Raw genomic sequence first — 26,654 nt, 5'->3', positions numbered from 1 at the left:
GTCTACCTCTGTGTTTTGGAGTGTACCTTGCCTCCGCTTAGCTAGTGATACCTGTTTGTTTATTGATTTTTAAAGTTTGTCCTATTTCACTACTATGCAGGCAGAGCTGTGGGAAAAGGCTAGTTGTAAATAAATAGAATAGAATAGTATGCCTTTTATTGTCACTATACACATGTACAATGAGATTAAAAGCAGCTCCTTCAGTGCAGACATACAGTATATATAGAACACAACAAGTAAATAAACAAATAAACAAATGGTGCAAAAAGTTGCAAAAAAGTTCTGTGACGCTATATACATATGGAAAGAATAATAACTATTTCACTATTGGGTTATTGCACATTATTTAAATACTGGAAAGAATAAATAACTATTGCACTATTGGGTTATTGCACATAATTTAAATATTGCACAATAATGATGATCATGTGCAGTGAGTAGTGGATCTTGGACCCTGAGAGTAATGATATTGTACAATATACAGATATTGCACAGTTATTATCAGTACTATTTAGATATTGGATATTGCACAGTTGATGGATAGAAGGAAGTCCAGGGGTTGGGGGGTTAGACTATGTAGTCAGTGCATATGCGAGTTTAGAATGGTTATGGCTTTTGGGAAAAAAACTGTTCTTGAGTCTGTTTGTCCTTGTTGTGATGCACCTGTATCGCCTCCCTGAAGGCAACAGGTCAAACAGATCAGTGCCAGGGTGGGAGCTGTCCTTGATGATGTTTTTTGCTCTGCTGAGGCAGCAGGAGGTGTAAATGTCCATCAGGGAGGGGAGAGGGCAGCTAGTTTGTTAAATGACATTATATTAATTAAAAAATCTAATTTGTGTAATATCTCTGAAATCTGGTTTAGCCCCTTAATCAAGGCATTACCAATGGATACTGTATATATTCCTTCATAAATCAGGAGATACTGGTCAAGAAAGTGGACTTAGGATAATTCTATGTGATGAACTGCAAACTGCCTCAAAATATTAACATGCTTTGAGGCACTCGTATTAGATATTAAAACAGATTCTAGCACAATTGTAGTACAAGTCTAGAGACCACCAGGGTCACATTCATTGTTCATGATTGAATTTTGCAACATTTTGTCAGATTTAGCTATAAATTATGATCATGTACTGTTAATGGGGTTTTTTAATACATTGTACACACTGATGTGGAAACTGACATCTTCAGCAGATGCTTTACTTTTTTGTTAACGTCAGTAGGGTTTTGCCAGATTGTCACTGACCCAACATACTATCATAACCAGATCTAATTATTACTTAAGTTGAAACACAACATTTAAATATTACACCATTAAATTACGTACAATACTTTAAGATCAAAACTTAATTACATTTTTCTTGGGTCTTCCCTTACCAGAATACTTTCAGATTAAAATAAGGACAGTGCAACAGCTATATTGTAGCTCTGCATTAAAATGTGTTGGTATTTTGAGAAACTCAAGCATAATTTTTATAGCCCTCTCTGACTACTATTTTAGATTAATTGATGACAACAGAAAGAGTCCTCATGAATTGTTCAGATCAGATTCTAATCTAACAAATGGGAACTCTGAACTACAATGTAAAATACCTACAGTATAGATATTAGTCGTTCAGATTTTGCAAACTTCTTTAATGAGGAAATTGACAGTATAAGATCCCAGATTTCAGTGTAACCTTGAAAACTTAATAATATATTAGCAAACAATGTCTTGTCTTAATATGGTAACATACCAGGAAATTTTAATTTTAATTTCTAAAATGAAACCTACTACTTGTTCCTTAGACCCAGTACCAAATAAATGAGTAAAAAACTCAATACATGTTCTGGAAGCACCCATTCTTTGCATTATCAATATGTCACTGCTGAATGATGGTGGCATGGTGGTGGAGTGGTAGCACTGCTGCCTCACAGTAAGGAGACCGGTGTTCACAACCCGGATCCATCCTACATGGAGTTTGCATGTTCTCACCTGTGTGTACATGGGTTTAATCCAGGCGCTCCGATTTCTTCCAACAGTCCAAAGATATGCCTAACTAGCCGGCTAGGCTCCAGCACACCCCGCGACCCTGTTCAAGACCAAGCAGATTACAAACTAACTGACTGACTGACACTGCTGAAATGGTCCAGTTCCTGATGAATAAAAGTGTCAATTATCAGACCATTACTAAAACAGCAGGAGCTAGACCCATATACATTTAATAATTATAGACCCATTTGAAATCTACACTCTCTATGTAATACACTAGAAAAAGTGGTCGCCACACAGCTTTCAGTCTCATCTTACACATTACAATTTCATAGCACAGAAGCAGTACTAACCTGTGTTGTAAACTACATTCTAATGTCTTCTGATGAAACAAATTTAACATCAATCATACTTTTAGTTTTAAGTCAGCATTTTATACCATTGATCATTCTATTTTACTATACATTACATTGGCATTACAGGTTTGCTTGTCTGGCTTAGTTCTTATTTATCAAATCATTGCCTGTATATACGGAAATGTGTTGACAGTACTCCATCAATACACTCAGAAGTTAAATAGTGTTCCACCGGGCTCAGTACTGAGACCTTTACTGTTTTCACTTTACATGTTTCCATTGGGATCTATCATTAGAAAACATAACATTCACTTTCACTTGTAAGACGATGACACCCAATTTTCAGTTTCTTTCAAACCAAATGATGGTTCTCCGATGCTGTCCTTAATCAACTGTGTCAGTGAGTTAAAGGAATGGATGGATGAGAACTACTTGGCAACAACATTCCGACACGCTTTAATTTATTTGGAATCACCATTAGTTCTACTGAATCTGCACACAATATAGGTTTATATCTTTGATACTAGTATGTCATTGAAAACACACTATACAAACTATCCAAAACATGTTTTTTCCATCTTAAAATGTTGGATGATTAAGATGTTCTTTAAATATGCAGAATACTAATAAATTAAATCGTGCATTTATTTATAGTAGGATTGGCAACTGTATTGCATTTTTCACTGGCTGTCCTAATCATTCTTTATGCTGCTTTCAGTTAATTCAAAATGCTGCTGCATGAATTATTAAACAATCTAGTAAAAAATAAAAACGCAGCTCCAGTGCTCAAGTCCTTACACTGGTTAACATTTAACTTTAAGACTCATTTCAAATTCCTTCTTTAACGTAATCCTCCTTTAATCCTCCTTTAACTTACAAAGATGTAAATGGCCAAGGTCCTGCTTACTTATCTGAAATTATCATTACATACAAACCAGAGTGTACAGTTAGATCTCAATATGCCAGCTTACATACTGCACCCTCCACACATCCTTCTGCTGATACCAGCATAGGAAAAACATCCCCACCCATAATAACAACAGCGCAAGTGAGCAGAGAGCTGAGGAGACTTCGTGCCAGCAAAGCAGCGGGTCCAGATGGAGTATCGCCACGACTGCTGAAGGTCTGTGCATCGGAGCTGGGGGGTCCTCTACAGCGCATCTTCAACCTGAGCCTGGAACAGGGGAGAGTCCCGAGGCTTTGGAAAACATCTTGTATCACCCCAGTCCCAAAGGTATCACGTCCTAGTGAGCTGAATGACTTTCGGCCTGTTGCTCTGACATCACATGTGATGAAGACCATGGAGAGGCTGCTGCTTCACCACTTGAGGCCACAGGTTCAACACGCCCTTGACCCTCTGCAGTTTGCATATCAGGAGAAGGTGGGAGCGGAAGATGCCATCATCTATATGCTACACCGATCCCTCTCCCATTTGGACAGAGGCAGTGGTGCTGTAAGAATTATGTTTCTAGACTTCTCTAGCGCCTTCAACACAATCCAACCTCTGCTCCTTAGGGACAAGCTGACAGAGATGGGATTAGATTCATACCTAGTGGCATGGATCGTGGACTATCTTAAAGACAGACCTCAGTATGTGCGTCTTGGGAACTGCACGTCTGACATTGTGGTCAGCAACACAGGAGCGCCACAAGGGACTGTACTTTCTCCGGTCCTGTTCAGCCTATATACATCGGACTTCCAATACAACTCGGAGTCCTGCCATGTGCAAAAGTTCGCTGATGACACTGCTATCGTGGGCTGTATCAGGAACGGGCTGGAGGAGGAGTATAGGGACCTAATCAATGACTTTGTTAAATGGTCCGACTCAAACCAACTACACCTGAACACCAGCAAAACCAAGGAGCTGGTGGTGGATTTTAGGAGGCCCAGACCCCTCATAGACCCAGTGATCATCAAAGGTGACTGTGTGCAGATGGTGCAGACCTATAAATATCTGGGAGTGCAGCTGGATGATAAATTAGACTGGACTGCCAATACTGATGCGCTGTGCAAGAAAGGACAAAGCCGGTTATACTTCCTTAGAAGGCTGGCTTCCTTCAACATCTGCAATAAGATGCTGCAGATGTTCTATCAAACAGTTGTGGCGAGCGCCCTCTTCTACGCAGTGGTGTGCTGGGGAGGCAGCATTAAGAGGAAAGACGCCTCACGCCTGGACAAACTGGTGAGGAAGGCAGGCTCTATTGTTGGCATGGAGCTGGACAGTTTAACATCTGTGGCAGAGCGAAGGGCGCTCAGCAGGCTCCTATCAATTATGGAGAATCCACTGCATCCACTAAATAATGTCATCTCCAGACAGAAGAGCAGCTTCAGCGACAGACTGCTGTCACTGTCCTGCTCCACTGACAGACTGAGGAGATCGTTCCTCCCCCAAACTATGCGACTCTTTAATTCCACCAGGGGGGGTAAACGTTAACATTTAACATTATACAAAGTTATTGTCTGTTTTTTTTTCACCTGTATTATTATCATTCTTTAATTTAATATTATTTATTGTATCAGTATGCTGCTGCTGAAGAATGTGAATTTCCCATTGGGATTAATAAAGTATCTATCTATCTATCTATCTATCTATATGGTTCCAAGGATTAATAATATAACAGTAGGAGGTTGAGCTTTTAGTTAGAGGGCCCCAAAGCTATGGAATGAATTACCTGATAATATGAGATGCCCCTTCAGTCTAGGCTTATAAAATCCAGGATTAAGACTTATTACTTTAGTCTAGCATACCCTTACTAGAGCTGCTAATTAGCTGTGCATACTATATTTCTGTTTGTTAGTCATTTGTACAGAAATAAAAGTAATACAATATTTATAAACTGTACTAACCCTCCTATATTCCATTTCTCTTCTTAGTGTCTGGAATGCGGCATATGGTGCTACTGCTCTACTGCCAGAGTGCTCCCCTGTGTCATCTCGGATAAAGGAGCGTTAGAATCATCATATGGAAAGATTCTCTTAGCAGATTGGTTGGACAGCACACACTTCATTACAGAAGGCCCTGGAGCAGGTAGGCAACCAGTTGGCTGAAGTCTCGAGGACTTAGACTTTGTTTTTGACTTTCTCTTTTACAATTTTAATCTCCTTCATTGTCAACTGGCCATAGTTCATCAGGTAATTAATGGATAGACATTGTTGGTTTCCATTTATGTTTAATGAGTGTCTTCCTTGTTCTCCGTGTGTTTTAACATTTTTATTTGTACTAGTTCTCTATTTAGTAATCAGTATAATCCATACTTGTACTTTAACTAAAAATTGTTCACAGCGCTCTGTGCCTGCAGTCAGTGAAAAGTGCAATACAAAAATGTAATTACTTTTTGTATTGTACACAATCTAACAAGTAAAATATGTCCCATTACGGTTAGGAGGTCAATTCAGAAGAAATAAAAGATATAATCTTTATTAGATTCCTGGATATGTTTGCTACACTAGATCTGTCCTTGAGGCTTAGTTTTTATTAAGAATATGATTGAACAACATAATTTACTATCAGACATTTTAGTTAAGCTATTCTTAAGTTCTGTTTTGAAACTTGAGGTATGCTATATTTCACTATTCTTGCCTGTATTTTCATTGTTTTACAATGTAGCTTATTATGTGCTCTTTAAAGAATGCTGCATTAAATAATAACTTGATTGAAAGATTGCAAGAGCGGTTAGTGCTGAAGAGGTGCACTAAAGAAATGGTGGCACTTTAACTGAGTGATTGCAAATACATTTTCTAGCTGGAGTCTGCTTTAGAGATGATTTTATCTTTATTTTTGTTTAGGTAACAGTCACTTTGATGAAGCAAAAAAAACAGGAAATGGCATTTAAAACAAAAGTTTGATTCTTTGCTGATAAAACTTGAAGTGTAGCTTCAAAGGAAAATATTCCTTCACCACTACTGATTGGTATTGCAACCATATAACTGTGCTCACCGCCCTGAACTGTCTGTCGATCTCACCATCTCTTTTCACCTAACCTGTAAACAAGACCCCAAGATACAATCAAGTTCCAGCCTCACTGGGTCACATGTTTTGGGCCTGCACCAAATTAACATCATTCTGGACCAAAATCTTTAAATGTCTTTCAGACAGCCTTGGTGTTACAATCCCTCCTAATCCATTAATAGCTGTGTTTGTTGTACTCCCAGATGGACTTAAAGTGGAGAAGGACAAACACATTGTGATTGCCTTTACTTCACTATTGGCATGTAGACTTATCTTGCTCAACTGGAGTAATCCTAGCCCACCTATTCTAAGTCAGTAGGTAACTGATGTTATATACTATTTGAAACTGGAAAAAATCAAATTCACACTTTGAGGGTCTGTACAAAACTTTTTCAAAACCTGGCATTATCCTAATAAATAACATTTTAGAATAAGCATTTTTTATTGAGGAAGCAGGTTCTCGCCCCTTTTTTACTCCATTTATCTTTATTCATTTATTAATTTATCTATTTACTTATTTTTACTAGCTTAAAGTTTTACTCTGCTGGCCTAGCTCTCTTTCTCAGGGGTGGGGGTTGATTTGTTTCTAACCTATTTTTGTAAAACTTGATTTTTTGTATGAAATGTTATTTGATTTTAATAAAATCAATAAATAAAAAAGACCCCAAGATACACCTATGTCTATATTCATCCATCCATCCATTTTCCAACCTGCTGAATCCGAACACAGGGTCACGGGGATCTGCTGGAGCCAATCCCAGCCAACACAGGGCACAAGGCAGGAACCAATCCCGGGCAGGGTGCCAACCCACCGCAGGACACACACAAACACACCCACACACCAAGCACACACTAGGGCCAATTTAGAATTGCCAATCCACCTAACCAGCATGTCTTTGGACTGTGGGAGGAAACCCATGCAGACACAGGGAGATCATGCAAACTCCACGCAGGAAGGACCCGGGAAGGGAACCCGGGTCTCCTAACTGCAAGGCAGCAGCGCTACCACTGCGCCACCATGCCGCCTTTTTCTATATTCAGTTTGCATAAAATAAAATGTGCTGTGAAGCAACTAATGAATCCAGCCAGCTCTGAAACAGCCAACTATTTGTAACAAAAGAAAACCTCATTCACTGCCTTATTTAGTGTTACTTTAACTTGTATTCTTGTGTACTTTGTAAAATATCATATATGTTCTGTGAATAATTGGTTATATTTCATAACATATACTGTAATAATCATCTGGTATTAAATTTGAGGCAACATTGTATTAACAGACAGCTTCACTGGTACACTGAATCAAAAAGAACACATTGGTAATATAAACACAATATTATTACTGAGTCTATCGATTCCTACGTAGCCCTGCAGTTTCATTGACATTTGTACACGTTTTCAATCTTGTGTTTATTTGACAGACAATCTATGTCTCAAGGCATTATCTCCACAATGTTCCAACATGTTGCCTTTCTAATACAGTACTCTACTCACTGCCACTAACTGTCCTCAGGAAACCAAAGCAAATGCTGGTAGCAGTGAGTGCAATGCAGGAACCAATAATGTATCAGGTGCCAATCTGTTATTAGACATCCTTTGTGAAAAGTAATTATGATCATACAGTATGCAACTCATGTAATATTGATGTGAAAAAAAACAACTTTTGCATAGTAGTAAGTGAGTCCACCATATTATTCTGTTATGAATTATGTGACATACCTGATTTCATTTTAATTGTATAGTTAACTTCAATTGATATTTATGTTACAAAGCACTTAAAATACAAACACAGATCATATTAAAGTAAATTTATAACTGGCTCGTACTGCAAACATCTGTCACAGTAAGGATGTTAAAATAAGCAAAATGAAAATATGCCTGCCCTCAGCATGTACTTTTTACTTATACTGTTCATGTGACATGTTCATGTTTGAACTTAAAAGATTTTTAGGTTTCCTCAGAGAACAAAAGAAAATAGTCAGTTATATTTGTATTTACTGATTTTAACTGGGGTGGCACGGTGGCGCAGTGGGTAGTGCTGCTGCCTTGCAGTTGGGAGACCTGGGGATCTGGGTTCGCTTCCCGGGTCCTCCCTGCATGGAGTTTGCATGTTCTCCCCATGTCTGCATGGGTTTCCTCCGGGCGCTCCGGTTTCCTCCCACAGTCCAAAGACATGCTGGTTAGGTGGATTGGCGATTCTAAATTGGCCCTAGTGTGTGCTTGGTGTATGGGTGTGTGTGTGTGTGTCCTGCAGTGGGTTGGCACCCTGCCCGGGATTGGTTCCTGCCTTGTGCCCTGTGTTGGCTGGGATTGGCTCCAGCAGACCCCCTTGACCCTGTGTTTGGATTCAGCGGGTTGGAAAATGGATGGATGGATGATTTTAACTGTGATGTCTCAGTGGTTAGCAGTACTGCCCTATGGTTTCAGGACTTGTGTCTGGGTTATTTTTTTAGTGTTCCACCAGTTTTCATTCAAATTCCAAAAATGCACCTGTTAATTTTCAACAATAAAATCTGTATTGCATTCGTTAGGAAAGTGTAGGACTATGAGTGATTGTTTCTATCTGATGCTGCTGGGTCCCTGAAACAGAATAATCATTTTAGTGGATTGATGCTTGTACTATTGTTGAACATACTTGGACCATACTTGGACATAACTTAACCTCAGACTATTCCACTGCCTTCTGGTTTTTCATTCCAAAAAGGTTACTAATCAGAGGTTAATTCCTAACTGTTATTGGATTACTGCAGTAAATTAATAAAAATATTTTATTACTTTAATGTATACTGTATTCAGCTGTACCTAAGGAAACTTATAAGACTTGGTAAACTTAATATTGTTTACAGTATTTTTTTTACAATAGATACAAACAAAGGTACTGTAAGTGACTTGCTCAACATCACATAGTTTTTATATTTTGTTACTTCATCATTTTATGTGCTTATAATACAGTCCCTTACCGAGTCTGCCTTAGTTTTCTACTACATTTAAATATAAGCATTTTATTAATAGAAGATTATTTTTGTTAAATTAATGTAATAACAATTTGAGCTCTTACATATTTTACCATATCTATTAAAAAAGGAGCCACTTGGTGTAGTAGAAAATAATATCTAACATATAGGTTATTATATATTTTTTTATTAATGTCTAACAATGTCTAACTTTAACATACACAGCTACAACTTAAAAGGTCAGATAAGACCTTTTGCTAGGAGGAGAATTGACCAGAAAAACACTTAGGCCAAGTTACGATTTTCTTGTATGTCCACAACTGCTTTTGTGCATTCCTTTGAAATGGGAAAAAATGTGAAGCAAGAGCTGGTGTGAAGTAGGAATAAGTAGGCTTATTCAGTTTTGGGGCTGAAAAGGATTCGCCTGTGAATCAGGAGGGGTCACTCTGTACCACAAAGGCCCCATTGGTCCGTGATGGTTAATGAAAGAAGGTAATCAGAAAAGTAAAAAGATTTTTCCATCCATAGAGGAGGAGAAGACCACCTTTCTCAATGGCCACTTCCAAAGGCAATGCAGGACCAAAGACTAAGACCAAGCCACCTGGTAGTGTAAGCACGATGAACTGATTTGTACCCAGATTGTATTACTTTTATGTTGCCAACAGATTTGAACTCTGCTTATTTTTTGGGTATATTATACATAATACATAATTAAATGTGTAACTTTTCCTCCTGCCTGTTTAATTGTCTGGAGTTACAGATACAAAAAGGAAAGGGGACTTGCTGAACTACAGTGCCTGGCAGTGTGGTAAGGGTATGGGATTTATGACATTTTCTTAAAACTCTACATAATAAAGAATATAAAAGGGAGAATAAAGTCATCCTTGGATCGTAACACAACAAAACACACATACAATAAATGTGAACAGATCTGAGTTATTGTTATGTTTATCATTTGTAAAGGAAGGTATTTAAAAGCAAATAATGGAATATTAATTTAAGAATAAAATTAGTTTTAAAGTTAAAGACAATAAAGAGGACATAGAGATTTGTCTTTATTCTATGACACTGTTTCCCTAAGTTGATGCTGTAATTTATTTAAATACTTACGGTAGGTAAATGGACTATCCAACCTTAAATATAGTAAATAAAGTCTCTGTCTAATTTAATTCATATTCCAGCACTCATCCAGTACCAGGTTGTGGGGGTCACTGTATCAGAAGTGATGCCTATATGTTCCTTTCTCCAGCCACATTTGCCAACTAATACTGTGGGATGCCAAAGTGTCCCAGGGGGTCCTGGGTCCATAGTAGATCCCTGAACCACCTCATTTGACTCCTGTCAATGTGGGGTGTTAGCATCTCTACTCCTAGCCTTTCCCGGATGTCTATGCTTCTCACCCTAGCCTCTAAGGGAGAGCCCAGCCACCTTGTAGACAATGCCCATTTTGGCCTCTTGTTCCCACAGTTTGTCCTTTTGTCCATTATCCAAAGGTCATGACCATAAGTGAGTGTTAGAATCTAGATGGTAAATTGAGAACTTTGCATTTTGCCTCAGCTGCTCCTTCACCTTTACTGATCAGAATAGCGACAGCATAAGTGCACTCACTGCCCTGAAATGTCTGTCAATCCCTTTTCCCCTCACTAGTGAACAAGACCTCACAATACCTAAACTCCTCCATTTGAGATAGTAACTCACCTTGCATGCAGAGAGGATCTCTACATTTTTCCTACTGAGGATCATGGCCTCAGATTTGGAGGTGCTAATCTTCATCCTAACCTCTTCACATTTGGCTGTAAACTACCCTAATGTGTGCTGGAGTTTACAGCCTGATTAAGTCAACAGGACCACGTCATTTGCAAAAAGCAGTGATGCAATTCTAAGGACACCGAACTAGACCCTCTCCTTGCCCCAACTTGCCCTCTCCTTGCATCTTGCTATCCTCCCCATTAAAATCGCAAACAGAGTAAGAGGCAAAGCACCGCCCTGGTGGAGTTTCACACCCACTGAGAACAGTGCTGATGTTTTTCCAAATATGCGGACATAGCTCTGAGTGTGTTTACACACGGACTGAATAGCTCTTATTAGGGGCCCCAGAACTGCATACTCTCCCATCACCCTCCACAGAATCCCTTGAAGAACACGGTTATATGCCTTATGTAAGTTCACAAAACACTGGTAGATCAATTGGTCATACTCCTATGCCCCCTCCAGGATCCTCATGAAGGTAAAGAGCTGTTCCACTGTTCCAAATTCAATTTGCTCTTCATGGATTTGAGGTTTCATGACTGGGTGGAGTTTCCCTTTCAGTACCCTGGCATAAGCTTTACTAGGCAGCCTGAGGAGTGTGATGCCCTGATAAAGCACACTCTCCGGTTCCCCTTTAAGAAATAGGGACCACCACAACGGCACTCCAGTGGCACTGCTCCCAATGGCCATGCAACATTGAAAATGCATCTCAACAGTGGCTGTCTAACAATGGCTAAAGCCTTCAGCATTTGTGGGCAGCTCCCATCCACCCCAGGGCTCTGACAATGCTGAGTTGCTTAACTATCTCAGTGACCTCCCTTAGAGAAATGGACACTGTTCCCCCATCAGGTTTTGGCTCAGCCTCCTCCACAGATGGCATGTCCATGGGTTCAGGAGCTCCTCAAATTGTTCCTTGTGGTGAATTGGGTCCACAGCTCACATCAAAAAGGCCACTTTTTAAATAAATAACAGCCGCCTTCGCGGCTTAGAAAGAGGGCATGGTAGTGTGGCGGATCGGTTCCCAGGGAATTCATGATGCAGGTGATCCTCACTTAAGTGCACAGGTGAGGAGTTGTCTGCATCCGTAATTGGTGCCGGGAGCTGCTAATTGCCACATCTGATCCACATCCCCGGAATAAATAGAAGTGTGAGGCGGCTAGGAGGGTGGAATGAGGAAAAGAAACGAGAAAAGAAAGAAACAGAGGTTGCAGAAGAAGAAGGTGGCAGGAAGCAGGGAGAGGAAAGCTGGTGCAACAGTGAGTGAATGAGCGAGCGCATGCAGCTGAGCAGTGAGCCTGGGTGTTTGGCCAGCACTCGAGGAGCAGTCGATTGTGGTCACTCCCGCTGAGCATTTTGAAGAGAGGGAGTGACAGGAAGGAGGATGACTTGCTGCATAAGGCCAGCGAAGGCAGCTGGAGTCGGGACTTGGGAAATGAACCCCCCACAGCATGAACCCCCTGGTCATTGGGGAAGCCCATGTCAAGGTCTGTTGAAGCCCACAGGAGCCAGGGATCACCAAGGCAAACAGACCTGCAGGAGAAGGCAGAGAGAAGGTCATCTGCAGGTAGGGTGGCCTGTTGCATAGCCTGGATGGGAGAAGCAGGGGAGTCACCAGTAGGAATTCACCAGTTTGATTTTTAAACGGACAGCTTCCAGCCATTGTTTTAACCTCGTTTTTTTCAAGATTTTTTCTAATGGATTTTAACCTCCACCCTTTCACTTGTTTTTATAGATTATTTATTTAAGGAATTGTGATGCACTGCACTTTAATTTGAACACTGTTTTGAGTTTTGTTGTTTTAATAAAAGCACTTTACACTTTTGCACCATCCCCTTGCTTTGTTGTGCCTCACTGCCTAGCTCATCGGTGACATTACCGACGGTGTCGGGTTCAGAGCTCCCAGAATCTGAATGGGAGCATGGAGCGAACCCGCATTGTCACATTCCTTCCACCGCCAGACTATCAGTTCAGGTCAGCATTTGTTCACCCAGACTAAGTACAGCATGTATGAAGGCCTGCCTTCTCTTTCTGAGTTACCTGATGGTTTGCCAGAATTTCTTTAAGCTGACCAATAGTTGCTTTCTATGGTTTTTCAGAAATCCTCCCTCACTCGGGATTTTGCATAGCTGACCTTAAAGGTGGAAACCTTTTTGGCCTCTCGGTACCCCTCTGCAGCATCAGGAGTCATCCATATTAACCATACACTAGATGTATCCTTCTTCTGCTTGACGGTATCCCTCAACTTTAGCATTAACCTCTGGGTCCTTGGCTTGCCACCTCAAGAGGCACCTATAGCCTTCAGGCCAAAAGCTCTTGGCATGTTTCCAAATTGAGACTTTGAACAAAGTCGATTCAAACTCCATGTCTCCCTCCGTTCCTGGGATATGGGAAAAGCTCTTTCAGCGGTGGCAGTTGAAAGTCTTCTGGACAGGGGCCTAACCCAGCCTCACTACTTGCTTGGGCTTTCCAGATCAGTTCAGGCACCTCCCCCATCATCTAAACTAACTAACAATCAGGTGGTGATCAGTTGACAGCTCCTCCCCTCTCTTCATCCGAGTATCCATAACATATGACTGCAGATCAGATGATACAATTATAAAATTTATAGATCAAAGATCATAGATTTTTTCTCCTGAGGTGCTCTGGTATCAAGTACACTTATGTGCCATCTGGAGGTGGTGGGCTCACAGGAGTCCTGCCTAACTTCCGGAATTGAAATCTCCCACCCTACGTAAAGCCACTCTAAATTACCTAGGATAAAGATATTGTAATGTTTTATCTTGAAACGATATGCAAGCATGCAGAATTTCTGCCAATTATATGCCAAATGCTCGTACTTTAACTTTTTGGTATTAATGCTTCATAGCTTTTAAAAAAGCCGATAGTAAAGTTCATGGAGGATGTTTGAGTTATTTATAAAACTCATTAGTGGGACAGAAAGAGCTAACTCATAATGAAGCAGTCATATATCTGAAATTAAAAAAGTACTTGATACTATATTCTTGGGGATTAAGCTAGTCAGATGGACCAGTGTAGGGTTTAAAGTGAGGTAAATAATTATGTTACTTGCTGCATCATGCCTAACATTTTAAGATGAATTTCCAAGTATTCCTGAATGAATGTAATTGCAAATGACCAAATTATTAGCACTCACGGCGATATGAGTACATTGTTGAAAATACAGTGAAAGGAACCTTGTGAGGTTTAAGTGTAATCTTTGAAAACATATTTCCATAACAGCACATTTCCATACCATAAACTATTCACCAAATGTACTGAATCACTTAAACAATGCTGCTTTCCGATTCTTTCTAGCTCATTTTAATGTAATTTATTCTTTTCTCTACAACATATATAACGCAGTCTGTTTTCATGTTTACCTGCTGGTGATGAATGCACTTTCATGTTATAAGAAGAAGCGACAGCTGAGAGGTTCAGGAAAAGGGAATCTAGGGACAGTCTCCTCACCTTATTGCATCTCTCCTCAAAACTGCACTAAAACTAATACTCAAACAAAAATAATACTAAATGTTAATATATTGATGATGAATTGCCTTTCAATTTGCCAATTGTCTTATCAGGCTTATTTCTTTTTACTTGGGAAGAAAAGGAGTAACTGTGTCTGGAAAGGTAAAATTCATACATTACCTTTCCTATTAGTGAAATCAAAGGGCAGAGGAAAACAAGATCAGGATTTGGATAACAAATTAGAGAACCACAAAACAAATGAAATGAATCTTAAACTCTGTTTTTGATTGGTTTAAGGCCATATCAAGTATGACCAATGGAAACTGCAGTACTTTCAAATCCACAGTTTACAAAATGATTATGTTATTTAAACTTAACTTCACTTCCAATTTATATTGACTTTATGATACACAGTAATCTCAGTTATCAATGTGCAACAGCAAAGAAAATTAAATTTAAACAAAAATAACAAAAGAAATTAAAGTGAGATTACATCTGATTACCATGCAGCCTGCTTGTGAGAATTGCTAAAGCTTTACTAAGATATTCAGTGTCAGAAAGATGCGTGTTTGTGTTATCTGAGCAGAGATTTGTAGAGTTGGAGGTGTTCTCATAAATATATGCCAATAAAAGAAAGTATTTGTATTTATTTCTCTGTTTTCCTCTCCTTGCTTTTATCCATGATGTATGGGTACCTCAGCTATAAATAACATGAGATTATATTTTTAATGTAAGCTTAGATACATTATTATTTTAGCTTCAAAGTCTTCAACTCAAAATAAGCATATGCAGCTTTCCATGCAAAAGTCAAGATTTATAAAAAGTAACTTGGGTTGGGAGATTTTGTGCATATTTACAGCAACTCTGACCTATGCATATGTAACATTTTGGAGAAAATGGGAAATGATGAAGCCCTTGACAAAGTAGAGCAATGCAGCCAGACCATCTAAATGATGACTTACAGTACGCATATAATAATTTATATTCCCAAGCAATTATTATCATGTAAGCTGATGTTCAAAAGTGTTGAATATGATGTATAGACTCTATTTTAGTTAATTTTAATAGGGCCAATGCTGTGTATTGAAAAACATTTTGTTTTTTTTTTCTGTCAGTTTAGGGTTCCTGGAAACAGAGGCTTGATTCACTCACTACATACAGAAAGGTCTAAATCTCATGCCCCACAACCTATTCATAGCCTAATGCTTTGACACAATATAGCTTATTTGACGCTTCTGGGACACTATATAAATGGTTATATATGAAAGGAAAAAGCTTTTAGGAACAGCAGGATTTGTTTTGCCCATGATGATAATTGGCTTTTGAGCCAATTTAGGCTTCTAAGAGCCATTTGGTTTACCTAACATAATTTGGGCAATTGGCAGTACTCACAGCAAAAGAGAGAGAATGATGCTGCTTTTGATAACACTGTAATTTCACATTTCATTAACACACAAGTCACCTGTGATACTAAGATGGGACTGATGAACATAGTGGCTTGGTGGCCTTAGTCAACATTAACCCATGATTCATTTATTTTGAGACAATGCAGTACTAGCAGAGGAGTTGTTCATGGTGTTATATGTGACGGATTGTTCATTGGTAAAGTAACTGGCTGAATCTTCAGTTTTTCATCTTGTCTATACTGAATAATATTCATTGTAACAATAACTATGTCATCATACAGTATGTGCCAGGTGATAGTGATGACTCGCTCAGATCTAGGGCCTTGCACCTTTCCTTGACCTTGCACTTTATTGCTGTTTGGACTCCTTAAATGCAGGCAAGTTACAAGTGGTGGTGGTGTCTTGATGCATCAAATGGGAAGCTGCTCTACCAGTCAATGAGGGTCTGAAGAATTATGATTTCATATGAGTGAGAAGTCAAGCAAAATGTCACCTTTTATTGGCTAACTAAAAAGATTACAATATGCAAGCTTTAGAGGCAACTCAGGCCCCTTCTTCCGGCAAGATGTAATCAATATGATTTCATATGAAAAATGTTGATTGTTTCAGGAACGCAACTGAGTAGGGTTCGAGGCATATTCACATACGCACCTTTACAAAATGACTATGATTTAAAATGGTAAATTGCATACAAATGTGTGTATGTCATGCTGTATAAATCAGATTTTTTTGGTGTAAGCATGTTCCTGTTTTGTTGCAGTATGCATATTTTCACTCTCTAATCCACACAAAGTTTTATAAATGAGACCCAAAGTGCATACGATTTAGAAGCCATTACATTAGTTAACTGTGTAAAACTTACAAAATGTTAATTCTATTAGCAGTGCTAAAATCAGTGTATTTGTTTTGGTTATTTAACCTTTTTTGGCAACATGCATTCTTCCTTATATTTGTGCAGTGTGTTGAACATAATCATGTAACATCTTTTCAGTTAGAAAAATTAGAAGATGCTTTTTGTGTGTTATAATTTGTCTTCACTTCTAAACTTCAGTGTACTACTTGATTAATAACACATCTCCTAGTACTCATTAACAAAGCCTGTGTCTCCATGGCTGAACTTCCCATATAAGCAATTATTTTGACTGGTCATTTTTCATTTTATTTATCTAGTTTCTTCAACAAAAAATTTCAATGGCTTTATGGAGTAAAAAAAACTGACTGGCAATTAAACTATTTTTGTGCATTTTAAACTCAGATGTGGAGGGCAGTGGTGATGCATATAAACCTGTACATCAAATAAACTTCATCGCAAAAAATAAAGATAATAAATTATCTATTTATGGTAATGGTAGAGTATATATTATTGTCTTTTGGTACAGTCTATTAATAAATAAATACATAAAGTGTTCATTTTCACTTTGTAAAACACCAATGTTAATGTAAACCCAAAATGCATTTTGGAGAAAATAATTATCTATGCTGCAATTTCACACTCACAATTTGTTATGAGGCACTTCCTATATATTTTCTTCACTTTTAAGTAAAAGTCAGTTGTTATGTTTTATCTCATGAGCAATCAGATGGAAATTTAGGTAAAATAATGAGTGTATATACTTAAAAAGCATGGTATGGAAAAAAACAAACACTGTATTGTATGCATAAGTTTTTCTATTAGATATTTCATTATAAAAAATGACATTATGCTTCAGCCCAAATTACTTAACATTGTGAATCATTCATATTAATACTCTATGCAGTACAATATCTACAGAATGTCAGACCAACTTGAATATCTATTTACCTTCTCTTGCTGGGTATGACTCCCATTTCTTCACTGTCTCCATCGGGTGTAACACGTCGTGCTTGCCACCATTCATCATCAGAAGCGTTAATGACATGTAAAATATCTCCATATTTGAAGCTGAGGCCTTGACTAGGAAGTCCACTATCCTTTGTTTTGTCATAATCAAAAAGGGCCCTGAAAAGAAAATAAGAATACAAAAAAGTTTCATAACAGAAATATACTTGATATGGACTAATACTAGTTGTTGGCAAACAACAGAATATGTAGAGGAAAAATCCCATAAATAGATAGCTTGATAACTTTGATTTTAAAGTACAAGACTGCTTGACAGTTTTGCTTAAATATTTTAACTTACAAAATCAGATATATTATTAAAGTTGTATTGGGTAGTTATAATCCAGGTCTATTTGCACAGTTTTAAGTTAAATATAGTTGATGAAAGATTATTCATTTCAATATTGTAGTTATATTTTTGTACAGAATGTTCAAAATGAAAAATAAAAAAACAAAAATAGGATGTTTTTTTTTACCTATCCCACACACTGCTGCTGTGAAAATGCAATCATATTTTAAGCCATTTTAAATTGTTTTGCATTATTAAGGTGTCACAAGCACACAAATCACAGTTTTATTTAGTTTTTTTAAGGTGGGGTGGTTCATGTTTGTATTGGTGGAATGGTGTTAGAAAACTGCATTCTCATTGTTCTTTGGTAATTCTGAAAGGTAACATAACATTCTCAGACCCTCAAAATCTAGTTCCAGATCAAGGGGAGCCAGAGGGTATCCCAAGAACATTACATGCAAGGTTAGAAATAAAATCCTGGATGAGTTGCCAATCAATCTACTGCAGGGTTCTTGCATGCACACATACAAACTAGGCCAATCTGCAATCTGCAGTTAATCTGACATGCACCACTTTGGGCATAGCAGAGGAAAACCAGCATCCAGAGAAAAAACACATAGGCATAAAAAGATTCACCTTAATCATTCTCATTTTATAATTAATGAAGCATACTTTGCTCTTTCATACTAATCTCTAAAATAAGTTATTCCACATTATTCTCTAAACTAACTCCATTTCATCTTGATGGTTGTCACCATTGCAGAATCACCGAATGCAATAAAATAGCTCTTATATATTGAAATGAATGCATACTATACGATAGCTTGGAATTACTTCAAATCAGTTTCAGACTTATGAGACGGTGACCACTGGAACATCCAACAATACGTGGCATCTCGCTGTGAAGGTTCAGTTCATTATGAACACATTCACTCCATTCCAAAACACAGCACTTGTAGTTATCACATGTCTATGTAATAAAACACTGTAACTTCATGATCAGCAGCTATGCCACAGGATACTTGCTGCCCAGCTGGAGCATATTTTCCAATAATAAGTGGGAAAACTACAAGTAAACTGATATCTAGGAGAGTTTCTAATTCAGTTAATGTCCAGTAAACACAGACAATGATATTAAATGAGGAAATTAAACCTGGAATATTAGTAAGTTATAAAGTTCTCCTGAGCTTTATATTGGTGAATGCGATAAAATTAACAACAGTTGGAAAACAAGTCTTGTTCTAAATCTTCTTTGTATTTCCTGCTCCGTTCTACAATCTATACTATCATCAATTTACCAGCAATCCAGTCATCCATAAAATCACTTAAAATAGTCAGAGAAGCTCTTATCTTTTGCTCAAATCCACAGATAATAACCTTTTCCAACCTTCTCAGATCTACTCAGTATTTAAACTAGAGAAAGAGAGCTTTATATAGACAACATATTTGCATTGCATTTCAACATATTACAACCACATCTACAGTATTCCAGAGGCAATACTGGTTGGACTCACTCAGCATAACAATGATATATAAAAAAATTTCAAAGAATCTACACTTCAGTTATCCTAGGGAACTGACTGGAAATTAACCTTTCAATTAGCATCTCAGAAAAAGAGTGGAACTCAGCCATACATTGCATGCACTCTAGCTCTGTAATTGGCAATTTGATCACAAATACATCATTTAAAGTTGTTTCAAATGTACACAGGACAAGATCCAACTTCCGAGCGTTGCCAACTTGCCCCAGCATTACTAGACCATATGTTTTGGGATTGCACTAAATTAAAATCAGTTTGAAGAAAAATATTTATGCACTTCTTAGATAACCGCAATGCCACAATCATTCCTAATTCAACAAAAGTTATATCCGATGTGTGTGGAGGTGATCACAACGTTGTTTGTTTTTTTTTTTAAACTTTTAGAGGTGCGTGGTGAGCTGGAGGCACAATGCCCCTTATGGGCTCTGTTTGTCTATCTAACAGCTTCTTTAATAAGATAACATCTCAATCTGTGAAGAGGATTAATTGTGCTTCTGTTTTGTGAATTGTATTTACCCCATTTTTTGACATCCATTACATACCCTACCTACCTGGAAAGGGCTCTCTCTCTGAATTACCTTTCCCACGTTTTCTTCTATTTTTTTCCCCTACTACAGCTTTTTTACAGGTGAGTTTTTTTTCTGGTCATCTTAGGGAGTCAAAAAAAAAAATCAGGTCTTTAAAACACATTGCAGAAATCCTTGTGTGATTTTGGGCTATACAAAAAATAGGATATCTGCACTGAGAAAAAATTTAATCTGATATAAATAAAAAAAAGCTAGCATATCCAAGTTTTTGAAGTGAATACCATTTTTTATTATTATTTAGGTAAAGCCCAGCAAACACACTTGCAATTTTGAAACAATCAATCACCTATCCAGATATACGCAGTATACCATTAAGTATAATGTACAGATTTTCTAAGATGTCCTGTCCAGAGCTCCTGTCTTGTGTGTTGTGCATCTGGGGTAGGCTCAGGTCCCCACATTTCTGAACTACATTAATTAGGATCAATAAATAATAGAATAATAATTATGACATGATTTTTTAGATATATTGTATGTACAGGTAGAGTTGAAGCCTTTTAAAAGGATTAATTTCTTCTCTTTTTTTCAAATGAGTTAAAGAGCATTGACCTTCACCAGTAATATTCTAAAAAAAATGTATTTAATCTGTTAATTACTGCTCAAAGCATTAAGGGTGATACAGTTAAGTTTGAACAATACCTTTTTTACACAGGTTGTCACTTCATATAGCACCAAAAAATACTGTACTGGAAAAACAGAGTTTAGAAAATGGGTGAATGGATGGATTAAAAATCCAGTTTCTAGATACCACAAGGCTCTAAAAGGTTGTTCTAATGACCTATGAGCTGTAGAGATTAGAGGCTCAGAAGACTTTTGTGGAAGAATATTTGTTATAGTATTCAATAAACTAACCAACCTGCTAATTAGAAATGGATTGGTTATATTCATTACCATTTGAGGGAAAAAGAACATGGGCAACATTTCAACTGGCAATGATTCAACAAGCTACCAGGTGCTTTATTAAATCGCAACCAATGAAAAACAAATTAATCAAATGTCTCTCAAAATATATTCTGTCATTTACTTTGGTAAATACAATATGTATCATCAGCTTCGTTAAAAACTGTTATTATTTGTGGCTGTGTATAATGAATTTTGTTCATAGAGGATGAAGTGTTCAGAGAACTTAAGACTATACCTCATTTACTTACAGATTTGAAAGTATCCCCTTTGTGTAAAGAAGATCTGATGGGTGAAATATTTAAAATCCCTGTCAGAATGCAAATTTCAGTAGTGAATCACATGAAATGATATAACTGAAACCAACTTATATGTATAGACTGAGAAGAATAATTTATTATTGTAGTTTGGGAGCACAACATGACTATTAAGGAAACTATAAATCAGGGGTGTGCAAAGTCATTCCTGGAGGGCCGCAGTGGCTGCAGGTTTTTGTTCCAACCCAATTGCTTAATAAGAAGCACTAATTGCTCTAGAAACACTTCTGCTTCATTTTAGTTATCTCCCTCGTTAAGATTTTGAACCCTTATTGCTTATTTAAGTCTTAAACAGCTGCATTCTTGGTTTGTAATTGCTCCTTATTAGCAATAAGATGCAAATGACAAAAGAAACCAGCAGTTCTCCATTTTGCTTGTTACCCTTTACACCTGTGTGTATTTATCAGGCACTATTTGGTTTAATTAAATACTTGGAAGGAAAGAGAAGAGAAAAAAGTGAAGGACTGAGAATTACCCATCCGTTTTACACTTCAAAATATTTGGATGATATCTTTAGAATGGGAAAAAAAATCTAGGATTTGAGAATGACTTGACATAGCAGAGTTAAAGCACTAACAAGCCATGAAATGTAATTATTGGCAAGGATTGTTTTCTAATTAAACAACTGGGTTGGAACAAAAACCCGCGGCCACTGCGGCCCTCCAGGAATGACTTTGCACACCCCTGCAGTATAAATTATGCTATCAAACTATTATTTTTATTATTATTATTATTATTATTATTGCAGCAAATATATTGTAGATGCCACACGGGCTAAACAGACATCCCGGCCAGGAAAAGGGAATAGATCTGGAAGGTAGAATAGGAAAAGGCCATTAAAAAGAGAAAATATGGATGGAGGTTTTTTATTCGCTAGATGGCAGCAGCCCCAGAGCTCTGTGCACTGTAAGGAACCAGCAGGGCATGCCGGGATATGTAGTCTGGCAGAGCAGCCCTGCTGGGGTCTCAGAGTACCACGAGAGGGCGCAGTAGGGAGACAAGCTCCCAATTATGGACTTCTGTACAACCCAGAGGTACTTCCATCGGGCAATCGCCCTGGCACTGGAAGTACTCCTGGGTCCGTAATAAAAGGGACTGCACTCCCTTATTCAGGCGAGTCGGAGGTGGGTGGCAGAGATGCAACAATTGACTAGAGGAGGGCAATGTGGTGGTGAGAGAGTTATAGGGAGGAGAAGAAAAAGTTGTGGGATGTGCTTTTTGTACCATAACAAAGGTATTTGTGGTTAATAAACAACCTTTATTTGAACCCGGAACTGTGATTCTATGTTTGTGTTGGGGTTTGGGCTTGCTGACGCACGGGGGCTCATCACAATAAGTTGTAAGAAGGATCCTGACAGGGTAAAATATTATGTGTTACTGTTTTAGAATGTCCAGGAAATTGAGCCAGTGAAGTCCTGGCTACTTTGTCTCAAATTCCAGAACACATGAAGGTGCTCGAGGGAAAATATTACACACCATGTAAATTGACAGCAAGGATCTCGGAATGGGTGCGCTCATTCGTATATTTGGACATCCCGGTACATCCCAGTTATTTGAAATGCTTAATTTCTCTTGGCAAAAAAATGCAAGTGATGAATGAACATTAATGAACTGGTGTGCGAAGAACTTAAAGAAATTTTTTTTGTTGTTTCACCATAGATTAATGCCAGTTGAACTGGCTGGGTGTTTTGTTAATGGCCAAATTCACAAGGAATGTGTGTTATCAGTTTCCAATCAAGGTGACACCTTGTCAATGTTTTTACAGTAATCATGTGTATTAGACTTCCCGCCCCTAGGTTCATCAGTTCCAGGCATGTCAGAGCATCCTCAAAAGCATAAAGTCTGGGAGTTGGTTTGGGAGAACCAAAAGATGTCCTTTGAGGTGCTTGACATTGGTATTAAAAGAGGCCTCTTTTAGTGAGGACTCATGAGAAAGTTAGTTCTCAAGAAACAAAAAGAAGAAACTGGCAACTCTAGGCAAAGACTTTTGGCTTTGAAAATCTTTTTTTGTTTTGGCTTTCAATTATGATCAGCATTTTGGTTTTGGAGAAAGATCTTACATCACCATTTGTAACAGACTTCCAACTATTCTTTTCACAAATTATTAAAAAAACATTTGCTTATATCTGCTGCACCTCAAAACAAAACCCTTTCTGAATGGCCTTCATCTCCAGTATAATATGATAATATAATATGTTTTTTTTTCTTGTTACTGAATTAGTCTGCTTGCATTAATGCAAAAAGTTAGAATTTTGTTTTCTTGAGATTGTATTCAGAAGTCACAGGATTTATCAAACTTGCCTAAAAATTCCAAACATTAGAAACTCTGAAATGTTCATAAATTCTAGATGTTTCTAAATGTGGTAAATTGAAAGGATTTTCAAAGGTAAGGGTGTTAAAATGTGTAAAAATTTCTGAATGTTTCATTAGTCAAAGCTCCCTGTGAATATGCTGCATAAGTTAATGCATCGATCACAAAATGAAGGCAATATTTAACATGTGTTTACAAAGCCTACAAAAATACCAAAACTGATCTAAATTACTTGCATTCATTACACATTCCATTCTGCAAAATTACAATATTTTGGAATGACAGCATTGGCATTAACATGGAGTGTTTTGACTGATTAACAAGTCATTTTATGCATTAAATAACTGTGCCATTCAAAAAAGCAGCAAACTGTAGTATGCAATTACTGTATGTGTTTTGTGGCATACTGGGTAAGGGATGAAATATATCACCATTTTTATAAAGAGGTACATTTGGTTAGTTTCAGAGGAACACATTTACTGGGTACGCCAATGGTCAGTGGCTAACTGCTTCAACGTTTAAAAACAACCACATTGTAAATAAAAATGAACAATGAAAAATTAAATTAGTATACATTGCATAGCTTAAATGTGAGTCTATAAAATAATCTTTGCAGAAATTACTATTTACGCTGTTATTAGTGGAACATTAATGGATTTCTTTCCCAATAATTGTAACTGTTTTCACCTTTACCTCAGAAGAAACTTTATTTAATCTTACATTACTTAAATAATAGAAGATATAAATATATTAACTTACCTGTAATAATTGTAAGTAGTGAGGACAAGACTGTGTCATATGTGTGGTGCCACACTGAGAAAAACACTTATACTGTATGTATATATATTTGCAGTTTTTATGCAAAAGTCTTAGGCATTTGTGAAAAAATACCTTAAAGCAGGAAAGCTTCCAAAAATTATAACAATAATGTAATGAGTAGTTTTTTTGTTTTTATTAATCAACATGCTTCCTAGAAAGTGTAAAGTATAGTAAACAATTGTGGACTACCCGGGGGCACACCACCACCAAAACCTGACACAGACAGAGGTGGGACACAAGTTCAGAGCACACTTTTTTTTTTCCTTTTTCCCGTGGGAAATGCCTTCTTCCGTTTCCCACGTATACAGCACATTTCCAACAAAAGCACCAAACAGTTTCTTTTCTTTTCTTTCTTTCTTTCTTTCTTTCTTTCTTTCTTTCTTTCTTTCTTTCTTTCTTTCTTTCTTTCTTTCTTTCTTTCTTTCTTTCTTTCTTTCTTTCTTTCTTTCTTTCTTTCTTTCTTTCTTTCTTTGTCCTCCTCCACTCCTCCTGGCAAGCTTCGTCTTCGTCCACCTGACTCTGATTCCTCGAATGGAGTGAGGTGGCTACTTTTATTTAGATCCTAGGAGTGCTCCAGGTGGCTCATTTGTATTACCTAGAATCACTCCCAGGTATGGTGGAAGTCCATTATAGGGCTCTGGAGTGCCCCCTGGAGACCCCCACAGAACCCTACAGGACTGTACCAAACTCCAAGTTCCGGAATACTCTGTGGGAATCCGTTCTGCCACAGCTGCCAATGAGGGCTTCCCTCTAGTGTCCCAGGGGAGGTAGTACCTGGGAGATGCTCTCTCCCCCCATCCTTCCATCCCGCTGGCATCCCTGCTGGGTAATGGCTGAGGCCACCCGTCACAATATATATATATATTTATATTATCTTTATATATAATACGCTGCTGTTTGTTTGTGTGTCCAGGATTTTAAATCACCTGTAGCTTGCAAACCGTTTGACCTATTGACCTGAAATTAGATACACATATACTATGTGAAGTCTACTATCAGGTGATGATTGACCTTCAAGGTTATTCCTCCTTTTATTTTTATTTTATTTTATTTTAGCCATGTGACACATGCGTACGGGCGCTGTACTCCTCCCTACCACCTCTGCCGTCACCTCCCCTACCTCTTCATATTTTACATCATTCTTGAGGCAGATTGAAGTCTTAAGTACCAGCTTAAGTGAAAAATTAAAGAAAACATACTAAGTAATTGCAACACAAACACTGACTTAATCAGTTTTAACGCGAAAAGATGCTGACGAAAAGAAGAGGGCCGCTAGGGTGGATAAACGAAGAGCTGCTCAGGAATATTGTGAGAAAAGGAGCCAGAATAATGTTTTTAAATATTTTTTCATGACCGTTTTCTTCTCTCTCTCAAAATACATTGTTAACATGGATCAGATGCTATATTTTTAATAATTAACAAGGCATACTGTGCTCTGAAGACTGTTTTTCGTGGTTATCCGTATGCCTACTCTCAAAATGCTTACTGCTCTTGTGTAGTCCCTATTCCAGTTCAGGTAAATCCTAAGCTACATGGTTCTGAGCGGGTTCCTGGCTCAGAAAAATTAATAATTAATGGGCTGGCTCATTCTCTGTAGGTGTGCATGCTCACACAGCTGCAGGGGTTTGGTGCAGTAATTGGGGGGAGACACACCTGAATGTGAGGGTGAAGTATATCTCAGTTGCTTCATCGGCTTCCTGCGGTGCGCGATTGAGACGCTGCACCCATAGATGCATATAAGAAAGAGCTGGCACTAGAATCGAAGAATAGAAGAGAGATCGAGGGAAGCAAAAGAAAAAGAGAATTGCAGAAGGAGGTTAAAAGATGGAGAGAGAAGGCAGGAGCAAGAGAGAGTCGGTGCAGGTGGACGAGAGAAACAGAAGGCAGACAGCTGGGAAGAAGTCCCTAGGGACTGGAGTCAGAAGCTCAGGGATGATGCCTTGCAGGAAGCCAGAGATGGCTACAGGGGCCTGAGACTAGGAACAGTGCAAAAGGTGGGCTGAACTGTCGGTTAGGCAGACAAGGAGACGTCAGTTTTCAAATCGCTACACCAGGGCACATTGCTTCCAAGTCCACCCTGCTGACAGTGGTGGTGAAGTGGGAGCTAAATTAATGGATAAAGTTGATTTACCGGTCAGCTTACACCTATGGTCATAAGCTCTGAATGGTGACTAAAAGAAT

The 26,654-nt window shown here is 38.1% G+C and overlaps 1 protein-coding gene across 37 annotated transcripts in view; it reads right to left on the bottom strand.

Annotated features, from left to right (window-relative positions):
* Positions 1-26,654, bottom strand: part of dlg2 (discs, large homolog 2 (Drosophila)) — a 1,641,316-nt gene that overhangs the window by 93,759 nt on the left and 1,520,903 nt on the right. For all 37 annotated transcript variants that reach the window (XM_051926947.1, XM_051926951.1, XM_051926957.1 and 34 more), the window contains one exon: positions 17,653-17,829. In XM_051926947.1, coding sequence (XP_051782907.1) covers positions 17,653-17,829 — 177 coding nt within the window. The remainder of the gene's footprint in view (positions 1-17,652; positions 17,830-26,654) is intronic.

Source organism: Erpetoichthys calabaricus, chromosome 4, assembly GCF_900747795.2.
Source record: "Erpetoichthys calabaricus chromosome 4, fErpCal1.3, whole genome shotgun sequence".
Lineage (NCBI taxonomy): Eukaryota > Metazoa > Chordata > Cladistia > Polypteriformes > Polypteridae > Erpetoichthys > Erpetoichthys calabaricus.
Note: the sequence above shows the minus strand (reverse complement) of the source record. Positions and strands in the feature narration are given on the sequence as shown.